This window comes from Chiloscyllium plagiosum, chromosome 17 (genome assembly GCF_004010195.1).
Source record: "Chiloscyllium plagiosum isolate BGI_BamShark_2017 chromosome 17, ASM401019v2, whole genome shotgun sequence".
Lineage (NCBI taxonomy): Eukaryota > Metazoa > Chordata > Chondrichthyes > Orectolobiformes > Hemiscylliidae > Chiloscyllium > Chiloscyllium plagiosum.
The window spans coordinates 23,667,525-23,686,991 of NC_057726.1; the positions used below are offsets into that span (position 1 = coordinate 23,667,525).

The 19,467-nt window shown below is 40.8% G+C and overlaps 1 protein-coding gene across 5 annotated transcripts in view; it reads right to left on the minus strand.

The window, feature by feature from the left end:
• The window catches only part of vps9d1 (VPS9 domain containing 1), a 74,415-nt gene extending 58,751 nt beyond the window's left edge, over positions 1-15,664 (minus strand). For all 5 annotated transcript variants that reach the window (XR_006314088.1, XM_043706681.1, XM_043706682.1 and 2 more), the window contains exons 1-4: positions 15,433-15,664; positions 8,758-8,830; positions 8,504-8,596; positions 2,838-2,997 (exon numbers count right to left, since the gene is read on the minus strand). Coding sequence is in view for 4 of the 5 variants with exons in the window: in XM_043706681.1 (XP_043562616.1) it covers positions 2,838-2,997; positions 8,504-8,596; positions 8,758-8,830; positions 15,433-15,654 (548 nt within the window). In the remaining variant the exon portion in view is untranslated. The remainder of the gene's footprint in view (positions 1-2,837; positions 2,998-8,503; positions 8,597-8,757; positions 8,831-15,432) is intronic.
• Between the last annotated feature and the right edge of the window lie 3,803 nt (positions 15,665-19,467).

Consider the following 19,467-nt stretch of genomic DNA (forward strand, 5'->3'; position numbering starts at 1 on the left):
GAAAACAAAGCTAGTAATTTAATGCAACTAACCACACAAGGTAGCAATTTAATATATGATTTTTAAATAAAGTTCTTATTCTACTTTGCTTAAATTAATGAAACCTGATTAAACCAAGGTGGACACAATTAAAATGACAATATGTGCTATGTTTGGTCAGTACTGGATTCTTTAAACAATTAAGCTTCATATGTGGACAACTTTTCCACTGCTTAGAACTATATCAACATCTATCAGCCACTTGTAATCGTTTCAGAATCTGCCACCCTATCTATACCAGATACGCCTTTGGCAGATCTTTAAAGCATCTTCATTGAATACTCGGTCACAAAAATTAACCTGATTTGTTTAAAATTGCAATATTTCCAAGTTTTACTCTTTATATTCAGGTAAAGCAATTTCTGCAGGGGTAGTTTTTGCAGGGCTTACTTTCAACCAAAACACATACATCAGACTCACCCACATGGTTCTCGAAGGAACCCACAGACAATTGAGGAAGCAACGCCCACACATCAACCGCTTATTGTCTGTCTGTTTTATTAAAGTGCCTCCCCCAGACCCCAGAAGATGAAGACATAACATCAGCTTGGTCAGCAATTTCAATGCTGCTCAGGAGCCAGAACAGAAGGAACTGGCTGCACAACTGGAGAATGTCACAGTACAGGTTCCCAGACCTTGACCTAATACTTGACCTGTGGATATTTTACTGAATCCCACTGAGTCGCCCCTCCCCACAAAGACTGAAAGCGACAATCAAGGACACAAGACTCAGGTCTTGATTTATTCTAAATTTGGTCTGAAGTTAGGCCCTGCATCCCGTTTCATACGAGCTGTTTGTCACTATTCTGTAATTTGCCCCTCCAGCCAAAAATCAAATCGATTTACATCTTCTTGACTCTGCTGACAAGTAGGAACTGGAGGAAATATGGTAAATGTCACATTTAACTATAAAATGGACTAAGGTTTTTGAAGTAATTGTGGAGTTTGTACTTTGGTTCTGAAGTTAATTCTTGAAAAATGTATGGTCAATTTTTCAGGGATATATTTAAAAAAACTTTTTTTCCCAAACAAAAAAAGATCATGGGTCAACTTTCACAGCAATCACTTCCACACAAGTTTTTTTTTAAATTATTTAACCACCTATGTCACCATCTCCCATATATTGTCATCATATAATTATAAACAGGAGGGAATTCTCAACATGTTCTCTAAAAAAATTCAAACTCTAGGAAATTTGTAGGAAATTGAAAAGTAGCCGGAAATTCAGATGATTTCTTTAACTATCTCACAGCTTTGCCAGACCCAATAAATTTATATCTTTAACCAGTTAAGTATTCATACTTAAGCTGGCGAACATTGGTCTCAAAACAAACAAACAGAAATTGTGGTTTTCTGGTAGGGTGGGGATGCGTGAAGGAGAGCTTGGATAGGAAGAGAGGGAGCCTAGGGAAAGGCAGGAAAAATGATAGGCAGATAAAGGAATTGTTGAGAGTAGGCAGTGAAATATGTAGATTAGTAATGAAGGGGGCTATGTGTATTTGAAAATGGTTTGGCTGTGCTAAGAGCAATCTATGTCATGACAGGAGCTGGGGTGTGGAGGTCAATAACGGACATGCAAGTTTGTGCTCTGTTAAACCAATGTTGAGTCCTTTCAAGTTGTATGGTTCTAAAGTGGAAGCTGAGGTATTGTTTCTCCAGCTTGCTTATCTTCATCCCTGGCTTATTATCAGTCATCTCTTTGTTTGACTACCATTTCTTTTTCTCTCTCTCTCTGGAATCTTTCGCCACCAATCCTTTCCTCAAGCCCCACCCTGTTATTGGCGTAGATAACATCATTTCCTAGTTGCTTCTAATTATGAACAAGGGTCACTGGATGCAAAATGGAGAGAGTGTGGACTGCAGATGCTGGAGATCAGAGTCGAGAGTGTGGTGCTGCAAAAGCACAGCAGTTCAGGCAGCATCCAAGGAGCAGGAGAATCGACGTTTCAGGCATAAGTGCCTTCCTGATGAAGGGCTTATTCCCGAAATATTGATTCTCCTGCTCCTCGGATGCTGCCTGACCTGCTGTGCTTTTCCAGCACCACACTCATCACTAGACTCAAAATATCAACTTTATTTTCTCTCCAGAAATGCTGCCAGACTTGCTGTGTTTCACCAGCAATTTCTGGTTTTGTTTGTTTCAGATCGCCAGCATCCGAGTTCTTTCTTTTATTAAACAATAGTCCCACGAAGTTGAGTGGACTGAGGATTCTTGTAACAAATCCAGAGACTGGATTCCTATTTCAAACAGTAACTTGATCTTTGTAGTTGAGTGATATTAATTTGAGCTTAGCTTGGCAACACAAATGAAACATTCGGCTGTGAGCTGGGTTGAACTGTAGTGGACAGACCCCCGACGACTGTAGTATGGTTCACATTCAGATAGTCTCACAGTGAAACCATAACATTTTCTTGCCATGAAGATTTGAAGAAAACAAGTCACCAATAATTCCCCTCCTGAATCATAAGATGAAGGGCTAGTTCATTGCCATTCATTAGGTGAAGCATTTGATTTTATGATAAAATACGCGAAGGTGATTTTAAAGCACTATTAACTTGCGTTCAAATAATATCCTACACTTTCAATCAAAATATGAATATTAGCCATGGAGTAACATGACAGCAGGAATCATATTCAGCGGGCATTTAAGCTGCAGACTCTGGAGTGATGGGTACTTAAGAGCAGTCCACGGAGTCATCTTCCATAAACATCCCTCAGAGACTCAGGCTCTGAACTACTTCCGTCTGGGTGTGGAAACCCTGTTAAGAATGTGGGATCTCTACTTACTCACTCTAACCTTTTGGTTATCAGCGTTTCTGCAGTCTGCATTTTTTTTAAGCTTTCAGGAGGTAAAAGTGATGCACTATTTCCTCCTCCATCAGAGGCAACTCTACGATGACTTGGCACGTATGAAGGTTTGATGTCTTGGCTTGCTGCAGGCTTATTTTCCATTTTACCTATGAGACATAGCAAATGGCAATCAGGAATTTCAACAATTCACTGTAGGGTACATCTTTCTCTGTATACTAAATTAAAGAAAATCTTTTAACAAAACTGCTACTTACTGCTAATAAGAATGCATAAAATTATTTTATGTATGGCATAAATTTACATTCTATCACAGACAAAAATCATGTAAAAACGTAAAATCAACAAGTTTTTGAAGTATCAACATAACTGACAATGTGTGTACACATGACCGGAGGAAAGGTTTCATTTTGTCAACGTGCTAAAATTGAAAAATGACAAATCATACTTTGGCATTTAAATTGGAGGCAGAATTTTGATGCTGTCTTGAGCAATTAGAAGTTTTTATTTTTTTCTATACAACTTTGAAACAACTGAAGTCTATAACATTCAACCTAAAAATTCAACCATTCATCAATCCCACAGAACACACACACGCTTTTCTCAGCTATAAGGTGAGCCTGGATGAAAAACAAACTTTGCTTTTGCTGCTAAACAAACTGTTGATCCTTTAAATGATATGATTTGGAGATGCCAGTGTTGGACTATAAGACCAGAAGACATAGGAGTGGAAGTAAGGCCATTCGGCCCATCGAGTCCACTCCGCCATTCAATCATGGCTGATGGGCATTTCAATTCCACTTATCCGCATTCTCCCCTTAGCCCTTAATTCCTTGTGACATCACGAACTTATCAATCTCTGCCTTGAAAACATTTAGCATCCCGGCCTCCACTGCACTCTGCAGCAATGAATTCCACAGGCCCACCACTCTCTGGCTGAAGAAATGTCTCCACATTTCTGTTCTGAATTTACCCCGTCTAATTCTAAGGCTGTGTCCACGAGTCCTAGTCTCCTCGCCTAACGGAAACAATTTCCTAGCGTCCACCCTTTCCAAGCCATGTATTATCTTGCAAGTTTCTATTAGATCTCCCCTTAATCTTCTAAACTCCAATGAATACAATCCCAGGATCCTCAGCCGGACTGGGGTGTACAAAGTTAAAAACCACACAACACCAGATTATAGTCCAACAGGTTTAATTGGAAGCACTAGCTTTCGGAGCGTCGGAGGTGGTTGTGGAGGACACAATTGTAAGAATTTATAGCAAAAGTTTACAGTGTGATGTTACTGAAATTATACATTGAAAAATACCTTGATTATTTGTTGAGTCTTTCATCTGTTCAAATAAATACCATGATAGTTTCACTTCTTTCATGTGTAAATCACAAAACGTTTTTAAAAAAGTTGCATTCTCAGGTTAACTATAACAATTGGTGTTAGCTAGACAGTATGTTGAAGGTGTTAGCCCACTGTGTTCTCTGTCTGTGCCATTATGTTTAGACAGATTCTAATCTAAAAATCTAAAACAGAGTCTTACATGAATTCATGCAGTTTATTAGCAAAGTACAATGTAACTCTGCAAGTACAAATTCACCTGACAAACGTATATGTATGTGTGTGCATATGGGTCTGTGTGTGTCTGTCTGGGTTGGGGGGTTGTGAGTGTGAGAGAGAGTGTATATGTGTGTTTATGTGAGTGTAGAGTGTCTTAAGTCTGTGAGGGGGTGCATGTGTGAGTGTGTGTGTCTGTAGGAGTGTGTGTGTGTCTGGGGTGGGGGGTTGTGAGTGCCTGTGAGAGAGAGTGTATATGTATGTGCGTGAGTGTACAGTCGTCTAAGTCTGTGAGAGGATGCGTGTGGGAGTGTGCATGTCTGTAAGGGTGTGTGAGAGTGTCTGTGTATACATGTGTCCGTGTGCATGTGTGTATAGGATTGCCTGTGTGTGTCTGTGTGTGTAGAGTGCAATGGTGGTCACCTGTAGTGTGACATGAACCCAAGGTCTGGAACCGGGACCTTGGGTTCATGTCACACTACAGGTGACCACCATTGCACCATACACACACACACACATGCACTCCTATACACACACACACACTCCTATATACACACATACACATGTATACACAGACACACACACAGACACTCACACACACCCTTACAGACACACACACACACTCCCACACTCATACATGCATCCTCTAACAGTCTTTGACCACTCTACATTCTCAGACACTCTCAACTTCCCACCCCAGATACACACACCCTCACAGACTTAAGACACTCTACACTCACATAAACACACATATACAGTCACTCTCACAACCCCCCAACCCAGACAGACAGACAGACACACACACACACAGACCCACATGCACACATATACATATACGTTTGTCGGGTGAATTTGTACTTGCAGAGTTACATTGTACTTTGCTAATAAACTGCATTAATTCATGTAAGACTCTGTTAACTTGCTTTTTAGATTAGAATCAGTCTAAACATAATGACACAGACAGAGAACACAGGGGGCGAATACCTTCAACATATTGTCTAGCTAACACCAATTGTTACAGTTAACCTGAGAATGCAACTTTTTAAAAAAATTTTGCGATTTACACATGAAAGAAGTGAAACTATCATGGTATTTATTTGAACAGATGAAAGACTCAACAAACAATCAAGGTATTTTCAATGTATAATTTCACTTATATCACACTGTAAACTTTTGCTATAAATTCTGTGCCTTACTATTGTGTACTCCACAGCCACCTGATGAAGGAGCAGTGCTCCGAAAGCTAATGCTTCCAATTAAACCTGTTGGACTATAACCTGGTTTTGTGTGATTTTTAACTTTGAATAATAGGTATTATGCATGCCAACTCCAGTTCACCTCAATTGGACTCGAAGATTTAATTGCTGGCGGGTATGGAAACTTGCAGATAAATGAGTGACAAAGTTCAGGACTTGAGCACAAAAATCAAGTATGATACTCCTGTGCATTATTGAAGAAATGCAGTATTATTGGAGATGCCTAGGATGAGATCTTAAACAGAGTCCTCAACTACCCTCTCAGATGGATATAAAATATCCCAGGGCACTATGCAGATGTGAGACGGGAGAAGTTTTCTGGCATCTTGGCCAACTTACCTGTCAAATACTTATATTGTCATGATCACATGGCTATATAAGTCATGATCACTTGTGGGAGCTTGCTGTGTGCAAAGTGACTACCACGTTTCGTTCGAGTGACTACACTTTAAAATCACCTTTTTGACCTTAAAGTGCTTTGAAATTTCTGGTTGTGAAAAATTGCAGCTTTCTTCATATCCTAAATAATTGAATTATTCAGAGAATTTTCTTCCAAGAGAAACTCAGATTCCACACAATTTAAAAACATTGAAATGCACGAGCATTGAACCTGATTTGCTTGGACTGCATGACAGATGGATTATGCCTTGACATGAAGCAAACTCCATTCCATGTTATTCAGCTGACTGCTGTGAATCACCTGCAGCACATGAGGACACTAAGAGCAGTCCATGGAATCATTATTGACATAACATCTCTCAGAGATTTTATACATCAGAAAATATTTGAAACAAAAACAGAAACTCAGCAAGTCTGGCAGCATCTGCAAGACTGAAAAATAGAGTTAACCCGTTTCAAACCCAGTGACAATTCGAAATGTTAGATTTGTTTCTCTGTCTGCAAACTCTTCTGTTTTTTTCAGGTTTCCAGCATCTTCTTTGTTGTAAAATAATGTATAAAGTGTACAGATCTATTATTTTACTCTCTGGTTGTTTGTTGTATTTAAAACAAAGGAGAAAGTAAGGATTGCAGATGGTGGAGGTCAGAGTCGAAAAATGTGGTGCTGGAAAAACACAGCAGATCAGGCAGCATTTGAGGAACAGGAGAATCAGCATTTTGGGCATAAACCCTTCAGGTGAACATTTTGGACGGTTCTGTAGTACTTACCGGCTTTTGACAGAAAGTTCATGTTGTGGGTATCTGTCACTTCCTGGTGCAATATACAGTATTTTAAAGTCAATTAGTGATCAGATAGCACGTTAGTCCATTTCAGGAATACGATTAGATTAGATTCCCTAAGTGCGGAAACAGGCCCTTCGGCCCAACAAGTTCACACCAACCCTCCGAAGAGTAACCCATCCAGACCCATTTCCCTCTGACTAATGCACCTAACACTATGGGCAATTTTAACAAGTCACCTGCCCTGCACATCTTTGGACTGTGGGAGGAAACCAGAGCAGACACAGGGAGAATGTGCAAACTGCACACAGACAGTTGCCTGAGGCTGGTATTGAACCTGGGACCCTGGTTTTGTGAGGCAGCAGTGCTCACCACTGAGCCACCGTGCCGCCCATGCAAAGACAACGGACTTTGGCTCACAGGAAACTTGCTCTGCTAATGGAATCTTTTGCTGTGAACATGACTTGAAAGTATGAGGAGAAATGCCCAGAAAATCATAGTCATAAGCATGGAAACAGACCATTCAGCTCAACTTGTCCACGCCAACCAGGTTTCCTAAACTGAATTAGTCCCATTTGCCTGCATTTGGCCCCTATCCCTCTAAACCTTTCCTATCCATGCACCTGTCCAAATGTCTTTTAAATATCTTCCTTTTCAAATTTTCCCTCTGCACTCAAACTGCAACATTACCTCATTCTTTATTGAAATAAATGTTTAAAAAGATTTTGGAACACAGTCTTAAAAACAGTGTTTTATTGTTTGATTTTTAAAACTGAACACTTTTTTAAAACACTATTAAGTAAATATTTGCAATTTTTAATGGTGGTTGTTAATGGTCTGAAAGGCTTGTAAGTGAAGGAAACACAGATTAGTGCCTATTGTCTTTTTAGTAATCCTAACTCAAACAGGATTAACAGAATACAATGCAAAGTTTGTTTCTTGGCACAATAACTTTTTTGTAACTTTCACAATTCTATATTAAATTAGCAACAGTAAAGGAGGGGGACTTCTTTAATGCTGCTTAGTCACAAGGATGACCTACTTCCCTCACTATAACAAGACTAATCCCTGACACTGAGACTCTCACCTGTGCCTTTGTCACTTCCAGACTCAAGAATTCCAATATTCCCATACACCTTCCAAACTGATCAATCAACTGCCACATTATTTCATCCCACAGTCAGACCCACTCACCTGTACTGTCAATGATTAATACTGACCCCTCGTCCTCAATTACTCCAAATTTTAAATTTTCTTCCAGCTTTAATGGTCCAACCACAGGTCATCTCCATGACTTGCTCCTTCCTTACAAACCTTTCCTACAAACGCTCTGTTTTATTTGTGGTTTACTTTTCACTCTATCATTGGCTACCATCAGTGACTGGCACTTAGATTCCCACATCCTGCAAATCCTTCCTGAAAATATAACTCACTTTTGTGCTCCAAACTCCAGTAAGATCCTCCTTGAAATTCCCTGTTCTCATGCTTTTGATCACTTCCTGATCTTTTTCTTGCCATTTATGTCTTTAGTGCCTCAGAAGAACTTCGGGATATTTTTTGATGTTAACGTCACTATGTTGATTCAATTTGCTGTTTTATGACATTGTGGCAATGAAGTTGTTTAGCTCCTTTAACAGAAATATGCATGAAGTGTAAAATATAATACACACCGAGTTTAGCAGCAGTGGTCTTAACTCTTTCCAAGCACTGATCAGCCAATTTCAGCATCTTTTGCACTTCAGGTGTTACCAGCTCCATCTCACCTGCAACAAATGATTAATTTTAAATACCTCAGCATTTGCTTTATTTGGGTGTTTTGTATTCACAAAGAACAATACCGATGTAGCCTTTAACTGGGAGGTATATCTTTCAAAGAAAATCATAAAGAAAATGTGCAATTTGCAAATCTGACAAGCACCGTTACCTTTTGATTGGGCATCTTCTAATAACGCTTGTGAAATAAAGTTTATGCTCTTCAGGTATTCGCAATAAGCTTCCTGTTAATGACAAAAGAAAATGAACCATGGCATACTGATTTTAGAATATAATTTTGTTTCAATGCAGTTCACATAGCTGGTGAAGGCACTGAAAGAGAAGCTTTTCCAAATTAACTTGCAATGTTGATTTACATGAGGCAAATCAACAGGATCTAACTGAAACTCACAAACTGAATAGACCACTAAGACCACGGTTGAGTGTAGAATAATTTAGCAGATTCTCAGATACATTAGTTCAAAATGATAATTTATTTTGACGTGTATAACCATAAGAAATAATAGATCTAAGCCATTCAACCCACCAGGTCTTCTCCAATATTTGAGTATGACTGATATGTTTCTCAATCCCATGCTCCTGCCTTCTCCTGTCACCCTTAATCCCCTTACCAATCAAGAAACTATGTATCTCTGTTTCTAATACACAATTTGACTCAGCCTCCACAGCCTTTTGTGGTGATGAGTTCCACAGATTCACCACCACCTGGCTGAGGAAATCCCTCCTCATCTAAGTTCTAAAGGGTCGTCCCTTCACTCTGAGGTTATGCACTTGGGTCCAACTATCTCCAGTTAGTGGAAACATTTTCTCCATGTCCATTTTATTTAGGCCCCTCATCCTTCTAAACTCCCTCGAATACAGACTCCGAGTTCTCAACTACCCCTCAGAAAGACAAGCCCTTTATGATAAAGGCCTAACCTGTACAGGTGAGGTGGATTAGACATAATAATGTGGGATTACAGCGATAGGGTGGGGGTTGCTCTTTGGAGAGTCGGTGCAGATGCAATGGACCAATGGTCTCTATCTGCACTTTAGAGATTCTATGGTTACTACTTCTTCAACTTCATTTTCCAGCGATGCTATATCCACCCTTGCCTCACTCTTACTTTTCAGATATCAAAATTTTTTTTTGCAATTGACTTTTGTATTATCTGCAAGCTTACTCTCATATTTCATCTTTTCCTCGCTTACTACTTTTTTAGTTGGCCTCTGCTGGTATTTAAAGTCTTCTCAGGCTTCCCTCTAACCTTCACTACATTGTATGTCTGATCTTTCATGTTTATGCTGTCGCTGACTTCCTTTGTCAGCCATGGGTGCCTCTTCTACTCCTTAGCATGTTTTTTCTTCCCTGGGATGAATTTCTGCTGTGCCTCCTGAATTACCCCCAAACACTCCTGTCATTGCTGCTCCACTGTCTCCTCTGCTAGGTTCCCCTTCCAATCAATTCTGGCCAGCTCTTCCCTCCTGTCTTCTTAGTTACTTTTACTCAATGGTAATACCATTACATCTGATTCCAGCTTTTCCCTCTTAAACTGCAGGGTGAATTCTCTCATTTTGTGGTTCCTGATCCTTTCCATACATTCTGTCCTATCACTTATTCTGGAAACTTCAACTGCTACTGAGCCCTCCCTCCCCTTCAACCTTTTCCATAAGTTTCCATGCAACTAAACCCACCCCCTCATTATTTACTTTAAAGCCTTATCCAAAGCCCAAGTTATGCAATTTGTCAGGACTCTGGTCCCAGCGTGATTCAGGTGGAGCCTGTCTCATTGGAACAGCTCCCTCCTTCCCCAGTATTGATGCCAATTCCCATGAATTCACCCACATTAATCTTTAATCTATTAATTTTGTTCCAGTTTTCTTGTGGCTCAGGTGGTAATCCAGAGATGATTACCTTTTGGGTTCTGTTTTTTTACTTTAGCCTTTAGTTGCTCATAATCCCTCAGCAGGATCTCTTTCCTCTTTCTACCTGTATCATTGGTATCTATGTGGACTACGACAACTGGATCTTTCCCCTCCCACTCCAAGTTCCTCTGCGTCTCAGATGAGGTATCCTGAAGTCAGGCATTAGGCAGGTAACACAGCCTTCGGGATTCTCAATCCTAGCCACAGAAAATTTTCTATTCCCCTGATTATACTATCCCTGATTACAACCACTTTTCTCTTTTCTCCCTCCTCTTAAATGGCTCCTTGTAACATAGTGCTATGGTCATTTTGTTGATCCTCCCTACAGCCCTCACTCTCATCCACACAGGGAGCAAGAATCTCAAATCTGTTAGACAAACACAAGGGCTGAAGCTCCTTCAGCACTACCTCCCAGATCCTCCATCTGCTTCGCTTGTGGTCACATCCTCCTGTTCCTGACCATTGATTGAATTCGAGCTCATTAATCTAAGGGGTGTGACTGCCTCTTTTCACTCAGCATCCAGGTAACTTCCCCCCTCCCTGATGTGTCACAGGCATCAAAGCTCAGATACCAGTCGTCATAGAGTCATTGAGGTGTACAGCATGGAAACAGGCCCTTCGGTCCAACCCGTCCATGCTGACCGGTTATCCCAACCGAATCCAGTCCCACCAGCCAGCACCCGGTCCATATCCCTCCAAACCCTTCCTATTCAATATACCTCTTAAATATTGCAATTGTACCAGCCTCCACCATTTCCTCTGGCAGCTCATTTCATACATGTACCACCCTCTGCATGAAAAAGTTGCCTCGTAAACTTTCCCCTCTCACCCTAAACCTTTGCCCTCTAGTTTTGGACTCCCCGACCCTAAGGAAAAGACTTTGCCTATTTACCCCATCCATGACCCTCATAATTTTGTAAACCTCTATAAGGTCACCCCTCAGTCTCCGAAGGTACAGGGAAAACAGCCCCAGCCTGTTCAGCCTCTCCCTTTAGCTTAAATCCTCTAACCCTGGTAACATCCTTGTAAATCTTTTCTGAACCCTTTCAAGTTTCACAACATCTTTCCAATAGGAAGGAGACCAGAATTGAACGCAATATTCCAACAGTGACCTAGCCAATGTCCTGTAAAGCCACAACATGACCTCCCAACTTCTGTACTCAATACTCTGACTAATAAAGGAAAGCATTCCAAATGCCTCCTGCACTATCCTATCTACCTGTGACTCCACTTTCAAGGAGCTATGAACCTATACTCCAAGGTCTCTTTGTTTAGCCACACTCCCTAGGACCTTACCATTAAGTGTATACGTCCTGCTAAGATTTGCTTTCCAAAATGCAGCACCTCACATTTATCTGAATTAAACTCCATCTGCCACGTCTCATTGGCCCATCTGGTCAAGATCCTGTTGTAATCTGAGGTAACCCTCTTCGCTGTCCACTACACCTCCAATTTTGGTGTCATCTGCAAACTTACTAACTGTACCTCTAATGCTCGCATCCAAATCCTTTATATAAATGACAAAAAGTAGAGGTCCCAGCACCGATCCTTGTGGCACTCCACTGGTCACAGGCCTCCAGCCTGAAAAACAACCCTCCACAAGCAATCAATACTACGGATGTGATCACTAATAGGGCCCCCCAGCTCCCACATCATGCAGGTACAACAGATTGCCTGGCTCAACACCTCCACATGCCCCTATCTACATGAACAGAGCTGAGTGGAGAGGGTCAAGAGCGTCAAGTTCCTAGGAGTGAGAATAACCAACAATCTGTCTTGGAACGCTCCCAGGGATGCAACAGTCAGGGCCGCTCAACAATTCCTCTTCTTCCTCAGGCGGCTTAGGAAATTCAGCATCTCCATAAGGAGCCTCACCAACTTTTATACATGTAACATAGAAAGCATTCTAACTGGTTGCATAACAGCCTGGTAATGGCAACTGCTCTGCCCAGGACCGTAAGAAACTGCAGAAAGTTGTCTGCACAGCACAGACTAACACAGAAGCCAACCTCCCATCCATGGGCTCTATTTCTGTTGGCTGCAGAAAGACTGCCAACGTCATCAAAGACCCCTCTCAACGAGGTCATGCTCTCTTTCAACCTCTTCTGTCAAGCAGAAGATACAGAAGCTTTAACACACATCAACACTTTCAAGAACAGCTTCTTCCCTGCAGTTATCAGACTGCTGAATGGACCTCTCTAACTTTAAATAAGATTGACCTTGCTCTGTGCACCTCCTGTGCAGCTGTAACCTAATATGCCTCAGTCAGCCTAAGCACCTTATGATCCATATGTCCTTGTTTGCTATAATCTGCCTGTACTGCTTGAAAAACAAAAGTTTTCACTGTACTTAGGTGAACGTAACTACAATAAATCAAATCATCTATTTTAATGACTTTAATGATTTTTGAACATTTCCTAATGGTCTGTAAATATTTCTCCAATTTATTTTTATTCTGATAGTCAGGTTGATATCTATTACCAAACAATGAAATTATGGTTTATCTGTGATGCCATTCTTCTGTGCTGGGCCCCAGACCCTGGTATTCAACTTATCCTGTTAAAAAACCTTACAATCTATGAACCAAAAAAAGCAACCAAACAGCACCTCCACACCGAATTCCTGCATTGCCACTGAATTCACCGAACTACATTCTCACTTGAGCTGGGATCTCTCCTTCCTGATCTCACTCTGAACCTATTCTGAATAATAAGTGTAATGACGATGATCAGTAACCTTCTGTTCTGAGTACAAACAGATATTCTACTTCAATTCTTTACATTTGTCACTGATCTTCCTACTTAAACATTTGGTTTACTTTTAGTTGAAAGTTAAAGTTCAAGTTTTCTAAAATTTTCACAATGCTGTTTGCATTCCTGGAGACAGCTGCAAGTGAGCTCTGTAATACCTGGAATGCTAAAGGAGAAGTTCTCTATTTCTGACCAATCGTGTCAAAAGATTCTAAATCTGCTTCAAATTACCTCCTGTTGTGAAAGTAGTTCTTTTACCTCACGTTTTCTGCATTATTTGACTATGGACTAACTCAGATTATTGTACTTTTCTCAAAAAAAGTCAATTATTGCTTTTCAATTTTGGCAAAACTCAAAACCTTTGTATTTTGGCATTTAAAAACATGCATATTGAATTCATATTAAAATTCTTGTATCTGCACTGAATATCCGACCATTACACCATTCTTGGCCCATACTTGCAATGAAAGCAGCCATGTTAGCTTGTCAAACTGCAAATATAACTGGACTTCCACCCCACTCCACCCTAAAGACCTCTACATACAATCTCCCTCAGTAGAAGTATACCTACCACCAATGAGGGAAAGATTTAATGTCTCATAGAACACAAGATACTAGACCTCACATGGTGCAAATCTGAAATAAAAAACCCTAAAAATTCTACATCACAAGACAGAGTTTCTGTGGAGAGAACAGGTATTTAATCTTTCAGGAACAGAGATTTGGAAACGTTTACTTTAGTGATGTTAACATTAATGTTCATGGAATGGGCAGCGAAGTTATTGAACATTTCAAGAATTTTTTTGTTCTTTACGGAGTGATAAGTTGACATAGGCAATTTCCATTATAAGTAAGGACACAGGAAACTATAATGGAAATATAAAAGTAAGAGCACTAAAAGTGTACCACTGGATCTTAAGTACATTTCATATTTCAATCCAGTTACCCATGGTGTCTCATTCTACAACTAAAGATGATAAAAGAAAAATACTGCAGATGTAACCCCTCCACTCTGGAAATATACTGTTCAGAAAATTCACTTGTCCAGAATTTGTTTCAGCAGATCCTAGCAACTCCTGGCATTTTTTTAGTAAATTATCTTGAAGATATAAATTACAATATTTTGAACTTTTTTAACTACTATATGTTTCATCAAAGTGCAGTGTGTCAGGTAAATGTTTATATCTACACTGTTTTCGGATTCACATTCTCGAGCTGCAGAATTCTACCCTAATTGATTATCTAGTAGGTTGCAAAATCCATAAATGTCACGGTCCCAAGCATTCTGGAGAGTTTACAGGGTTATTGTAGCTTCAAGAAGGAGCATCTGTGAAAACATACGTAGGCTGGGATTAAATAGTCAAAATAGTCATTGCTCAAGATCTACCAGTCAAGTGACGTGCAAACAAAGTGAGAGTAATGTGAGAGAGAATGTTCCCACGCAGCAAGTTCTGAGGGTACGGAAATGTGATGGAGACCAGTTTGATTGACGCATTTAAGGGGAGGGGGGGTCATTGGATTTTCTTTTGGATAATAACAGCGTGCAGGGATATGTGGAAAGGACAGGAGGTTGGCACAAGACCTCATGGAGCCAGTGCAGGCACAATGGGCCGAATGGCCTCCTTCTGCAGAACCGTGATACCTGATGATTCGAGCTGAGATCCTAAAGCTCTGCAGCCTGTCAGCTGAACAAGATGAACTGAACTCAGCCAACAGACTTCCCTGGGTTTGTCTTCCATTGAGCATCCACATTCCCCTGGGTGGGAGAAGACCTGTCACAGGGAGTGAGGCCAACATGACCAACATTAACCCATAGCTTTTTTTAAAAAAAATAAGTCGAACACTGGTCATCGCCACATAAAATTATTGAAAGATGTCAACTTTGGTGCAGTTAGGGCTGACAATTTAAATATGGATTGTGTTCTAAAGTCTCGGCTTTCTAATATTAAAGATTAAAAGGATGGAGAGACATCAAACCTTTGACCTTCTTCCCGGGGACGGGGTTGACGCTGCAGCTGCCGAGCTCGCCCCCGCCCCCGGCCCCAGGCCCCCGCCCCCGGCCCTCACATCAACTCGAGCCCGGGGATTCACTCCGGCTCCCGCTCTGTCTAGGCCTCGCCACCCCAGCCCCGGACACGGCCTCCACCTGACTTCCTCCCCCACCCTCTTACCTTCTGCCTGCTCTCCGTGTCCAACTGGATCGCGGCTCTCGCCAACTTCATGGCGTTTTGCAGCGCGTTCGCCCCCGACTCTGTCAACGCCATGTCGCCGCCGGCCGGAACCTTTGGTGCGGGGTGTTGGGAACTACCCGGAGGTTGACGTCTGACGGGACGGCTGGGAGCCCGGACACCTAAGCCCGCGGCACGCTGCGGGGCATAGGCTGCGTGGAGCATTCAGCGCTGCCCTCTGGTGACAGATACAAGAACTGCGTCTGATCGCCAGAGGCCAAGGTGGTAAAAACAATGACTGCAGATGCTGGAAACCAGATTCTGGATCAGTGGTGCTGGAAGAGCACAGCAATTCAGGCAGCATCTGAGGAGCTTCGAAATCAACGTTTCTGCCTTTATCAGGAATAAAGGCAGAGAGCCTGAAGCGTGGAGAGATAAGCTAGAGGAGGGTGGGGGTGGCTTCCTCCAGGCGTCTGGTGGTGAGGGAGCGGCGGTGAAGGAGGCCCAGGGCCTCCATGTCCTCGGCAGAGTGGGAGGGGGAGTTGAAATGTTGAGCCACGGGGCGGTTTGGTTGATTGGTGCAGATGCCAGCACATAGCTTCCAACCAAGTCTCTGATTCTCAGCTTTCCAAAGTGTGCAGTACAAACATTGACCATATGTTTGGAAGCAGGAGTGCTGGAGATGTGTGGCACATCTTATTGACAATCCTTTTGTACCATTGAGCAGTTTTCACTTGTTAAACTAATCTACATACAATCCTAAAAATGGGAACAGAGTAGGCTGTTTGGCCCCTCGAGCCTATGCTGCCAGCATCATGGCTAATTCAGCACTCCTCACATCCATTTTCCTGCCATTTCCCCATAACATTCCATTTCCCCACTCATCAAGAATCAAACTGTCTCAAACAAAAGCAAATTATTGCCAATGCTGGAATTTTGAATCACAGAAAAGTTTGGAGAAAATTGGCAAGTCCCGCAACATTTTTTGGAGGAAGAAACAGAGTTAAAGTTTCGAGTCCAGTATGACTCCTGTTCAAGAAATATTTCCAGCACTTACCGGTTTTATTTCAAATGTCCACCATGTGTAGTACTTTGCTTTTATTTTGAGCTAACCATATTTGACCATTCAACCCCAAATAATCACCTGAAGCGAAAAGATGATTACAGTGAAGAGAAGGGAGTTGGGACTAACTTAATTTCTCTTCTAGAGAATGGCAGGATCATGATGCGTTGGATGACATCTTTATGTTCTGTAGCCATTCTAAGATGAACATTCCAAACACATTTCTCCCATTGTTGCTTCTCCCACATTTTGAGCCCCAAACACGAAGACACTGTGTTTTCCAGTTTCCATTTCTGATAAAAGTTCAAACTGAAAGATGAGGCTGCTTGATTGTTATCAATTGATGTTTTTTTTTGTTATTTTTGGCATTTTAGACCTCTTGATTGAGATATCCAGCATTTTTAGATTTTCCTTCTCATTACTTATCACTTGACTTATCAACTTTGTTTTTTGTCACAAGCAGAGTAAGCCAAAGTTAGTTGCTGCTTTCATGAGCAATTTGCTTAATACTTTAGTATTCTGTTTAATTCATGGAAGGCCTAAATGAATAACTTGTTCAAATGCAATTGATGTGCAGGAAAAGTACCCTTTATTTATTTTCATGTTTCACTGTTTTAATATTTATTGTTTAACATATTCTATTCCTCTTCAGCAGATTGCTCAGACCCATCATGATCAGTATCCCAATATGGAAAGCAGAATTCCTTTAATTTCTGTCAGCGTGGATGTCAAGGCACTTTAAGTTCTTGACTGAATTGCTCATGGTTGGCCTGGACGCATTGGACCGAAGGGTCTCTATGACTATGTTGTAAAATTCAAATGCATGGCCCCTGCACAGTAAATATGCATGAATTCGTAAAGACATCCTTCTCCTTTTCCAGTCTTGGATCTTGTAACTCCACTTCCTCTCTCCCCCCCACCTCCCAGTACAAATGTGAAACCAATGAACACTCTCTACTGTAAGATTTTAACACTGTTAATTTGGGCATTTGAATTAACATTTTAGGATTCTGTCTTTGCGACATTTTCAAAGAATTTGCATTTCTGCTAGTAAATTGGTTAATAGCCAGCTGCTTAACTGGTCTTACTGGTTTAAACGGTCTTAAAGGTGCCAAAGTGTCTGGATTTAAGCAATTATGAAACAAAAGCATAAACTGCTGGCGACACTCAGCAGGGCTGGCAGCATCTGTGGGAAGGTAGCAGATTTATGTTTCAAGTCCAGTGATGGTTCATCAGAACTGGACACGAAATGTTCATGCTAAAAGGAGAAAAGGCCACACCGGGAATTGTGCACATTCTTATAGCAATAGTCAGGATGTGGGGAAGAAAATAAACAGGAGGTAGAAAAACCATGCAAGAAAGGCACAAATATTATAATCACAACATCTTTAATATGCCGGCGAACTGGGAAAAATCAGGTTTGGAGCAGATCTCAAGGAAAGAAATTCATGAACTGTCTATGAGATGGGTTTTTGAGCAGCTTGTGATAGACCCCAATAGGGAACAGTAATTCTGGATTTAGTAATGTGTAATGAGGCAGACATGATTAGGGTGCTGAAGGTGAAGGAACCTCAAGGGACCAATGACCATAATGTGATAGAATTCACTCTATAGTTTGAGAGGGAGAGGATTGAATCAGATACATTTCTGTTTTTGTTTCAGATTTCCACCCTCCGCATTTCTTTGTTTTATTTATACTATTGTATCTGTTTTAATTTTATTCAGTTTATTTGTCAGCTTTAAGTAAATAGTTAAGAAGTTTGAATTTAGTAGCCTCAGTTGAGTATGACAGCTGTCTTTAAACATTGTGTATTTAGAGTAGGATTTTGTTTGTCAAACTGACTTGGTTAATTATCAAAATCTGTAGAACAAAATGTTTATATTTTCAAATGATATCCTGATAGTATGCTCTAAATTTATTTAGTATTCCTGGGGACATTAGGGAAATGTTTGTGATAGTTAGCATTATTGATAACATTGTTTGTACAACTTTTCTGTATATAAAACAATGGATCATTTGTTAACTTAAATGTTATATCTTAATGAATATGTGATAGACCTTCACGTAGCCTACTTGACTTTTGTTAGAAAGGTGGCGTCTCATTTTAAACTGCAGAAAAAGTTAGTTTGAACAATTTCTTAATAAAGAATGAACAAACCTCAGAACTGGCAATAAGATTAGCAAACACAGTTTATATTTACAGTATTTCACCAGTTTCTATTGTGCAATGCTTCTGGGACACAGTCCAATGTAACATCACTTCAGAGACATTCTGTTCTGTTAATGAATGAGAAAACATAAATGTTGAAGGTTAAAAAAGAAACCTTTGTATTGTCCACACTGCTTATTTGTTTAGTATTCTTAAAATTCACCCAGTACATCTGTGGCTGATTTTATCTTACAGAAGTACAGCCTAGTGAATCAACAGCACAGGGGCGTGATACTTCATTATGGAAGGCGTTGAAGGTGCTTTTCAGATGCAGATCAGCCTTTTCCATTGTGGATAATAATTGGCTGACAGTGGGACAGCAGCAGGAATGTAGCACCTAAGGCTTCACTTGGACAACTCATTGACATACGAATCTACAATAAGCACACACATTGGCCACCTGAAATACGCCAGGTACTACTGCAGAAAAATAGCTGGAATGTTCTCTTGAAGGCGCTGCCAGAGGCTAATCCAGAAAATGGTTTGAATCATCTTTCAGCAGGAATGCTTTTGCTTGTACCACAAACGTACCCACTGCCCGATACCAGCTTTCAAATTCTCTTCTTAATGATAAATTTTGGTTTGGCTGTTGTGAGAAACAGCCTCCTTGCACAGATTGAGACCTCACCGAAATTGTACTGAACGTTTAGAAGGCCAAATCTGCAGTATTTCACCCATAAGCACGGACCAGTTTATTGTAAGTCCATGACCCAACATTTGGAAATAAGGATGGGGATAAAGTCTGGTCAGGTGTGTGGAAATGAG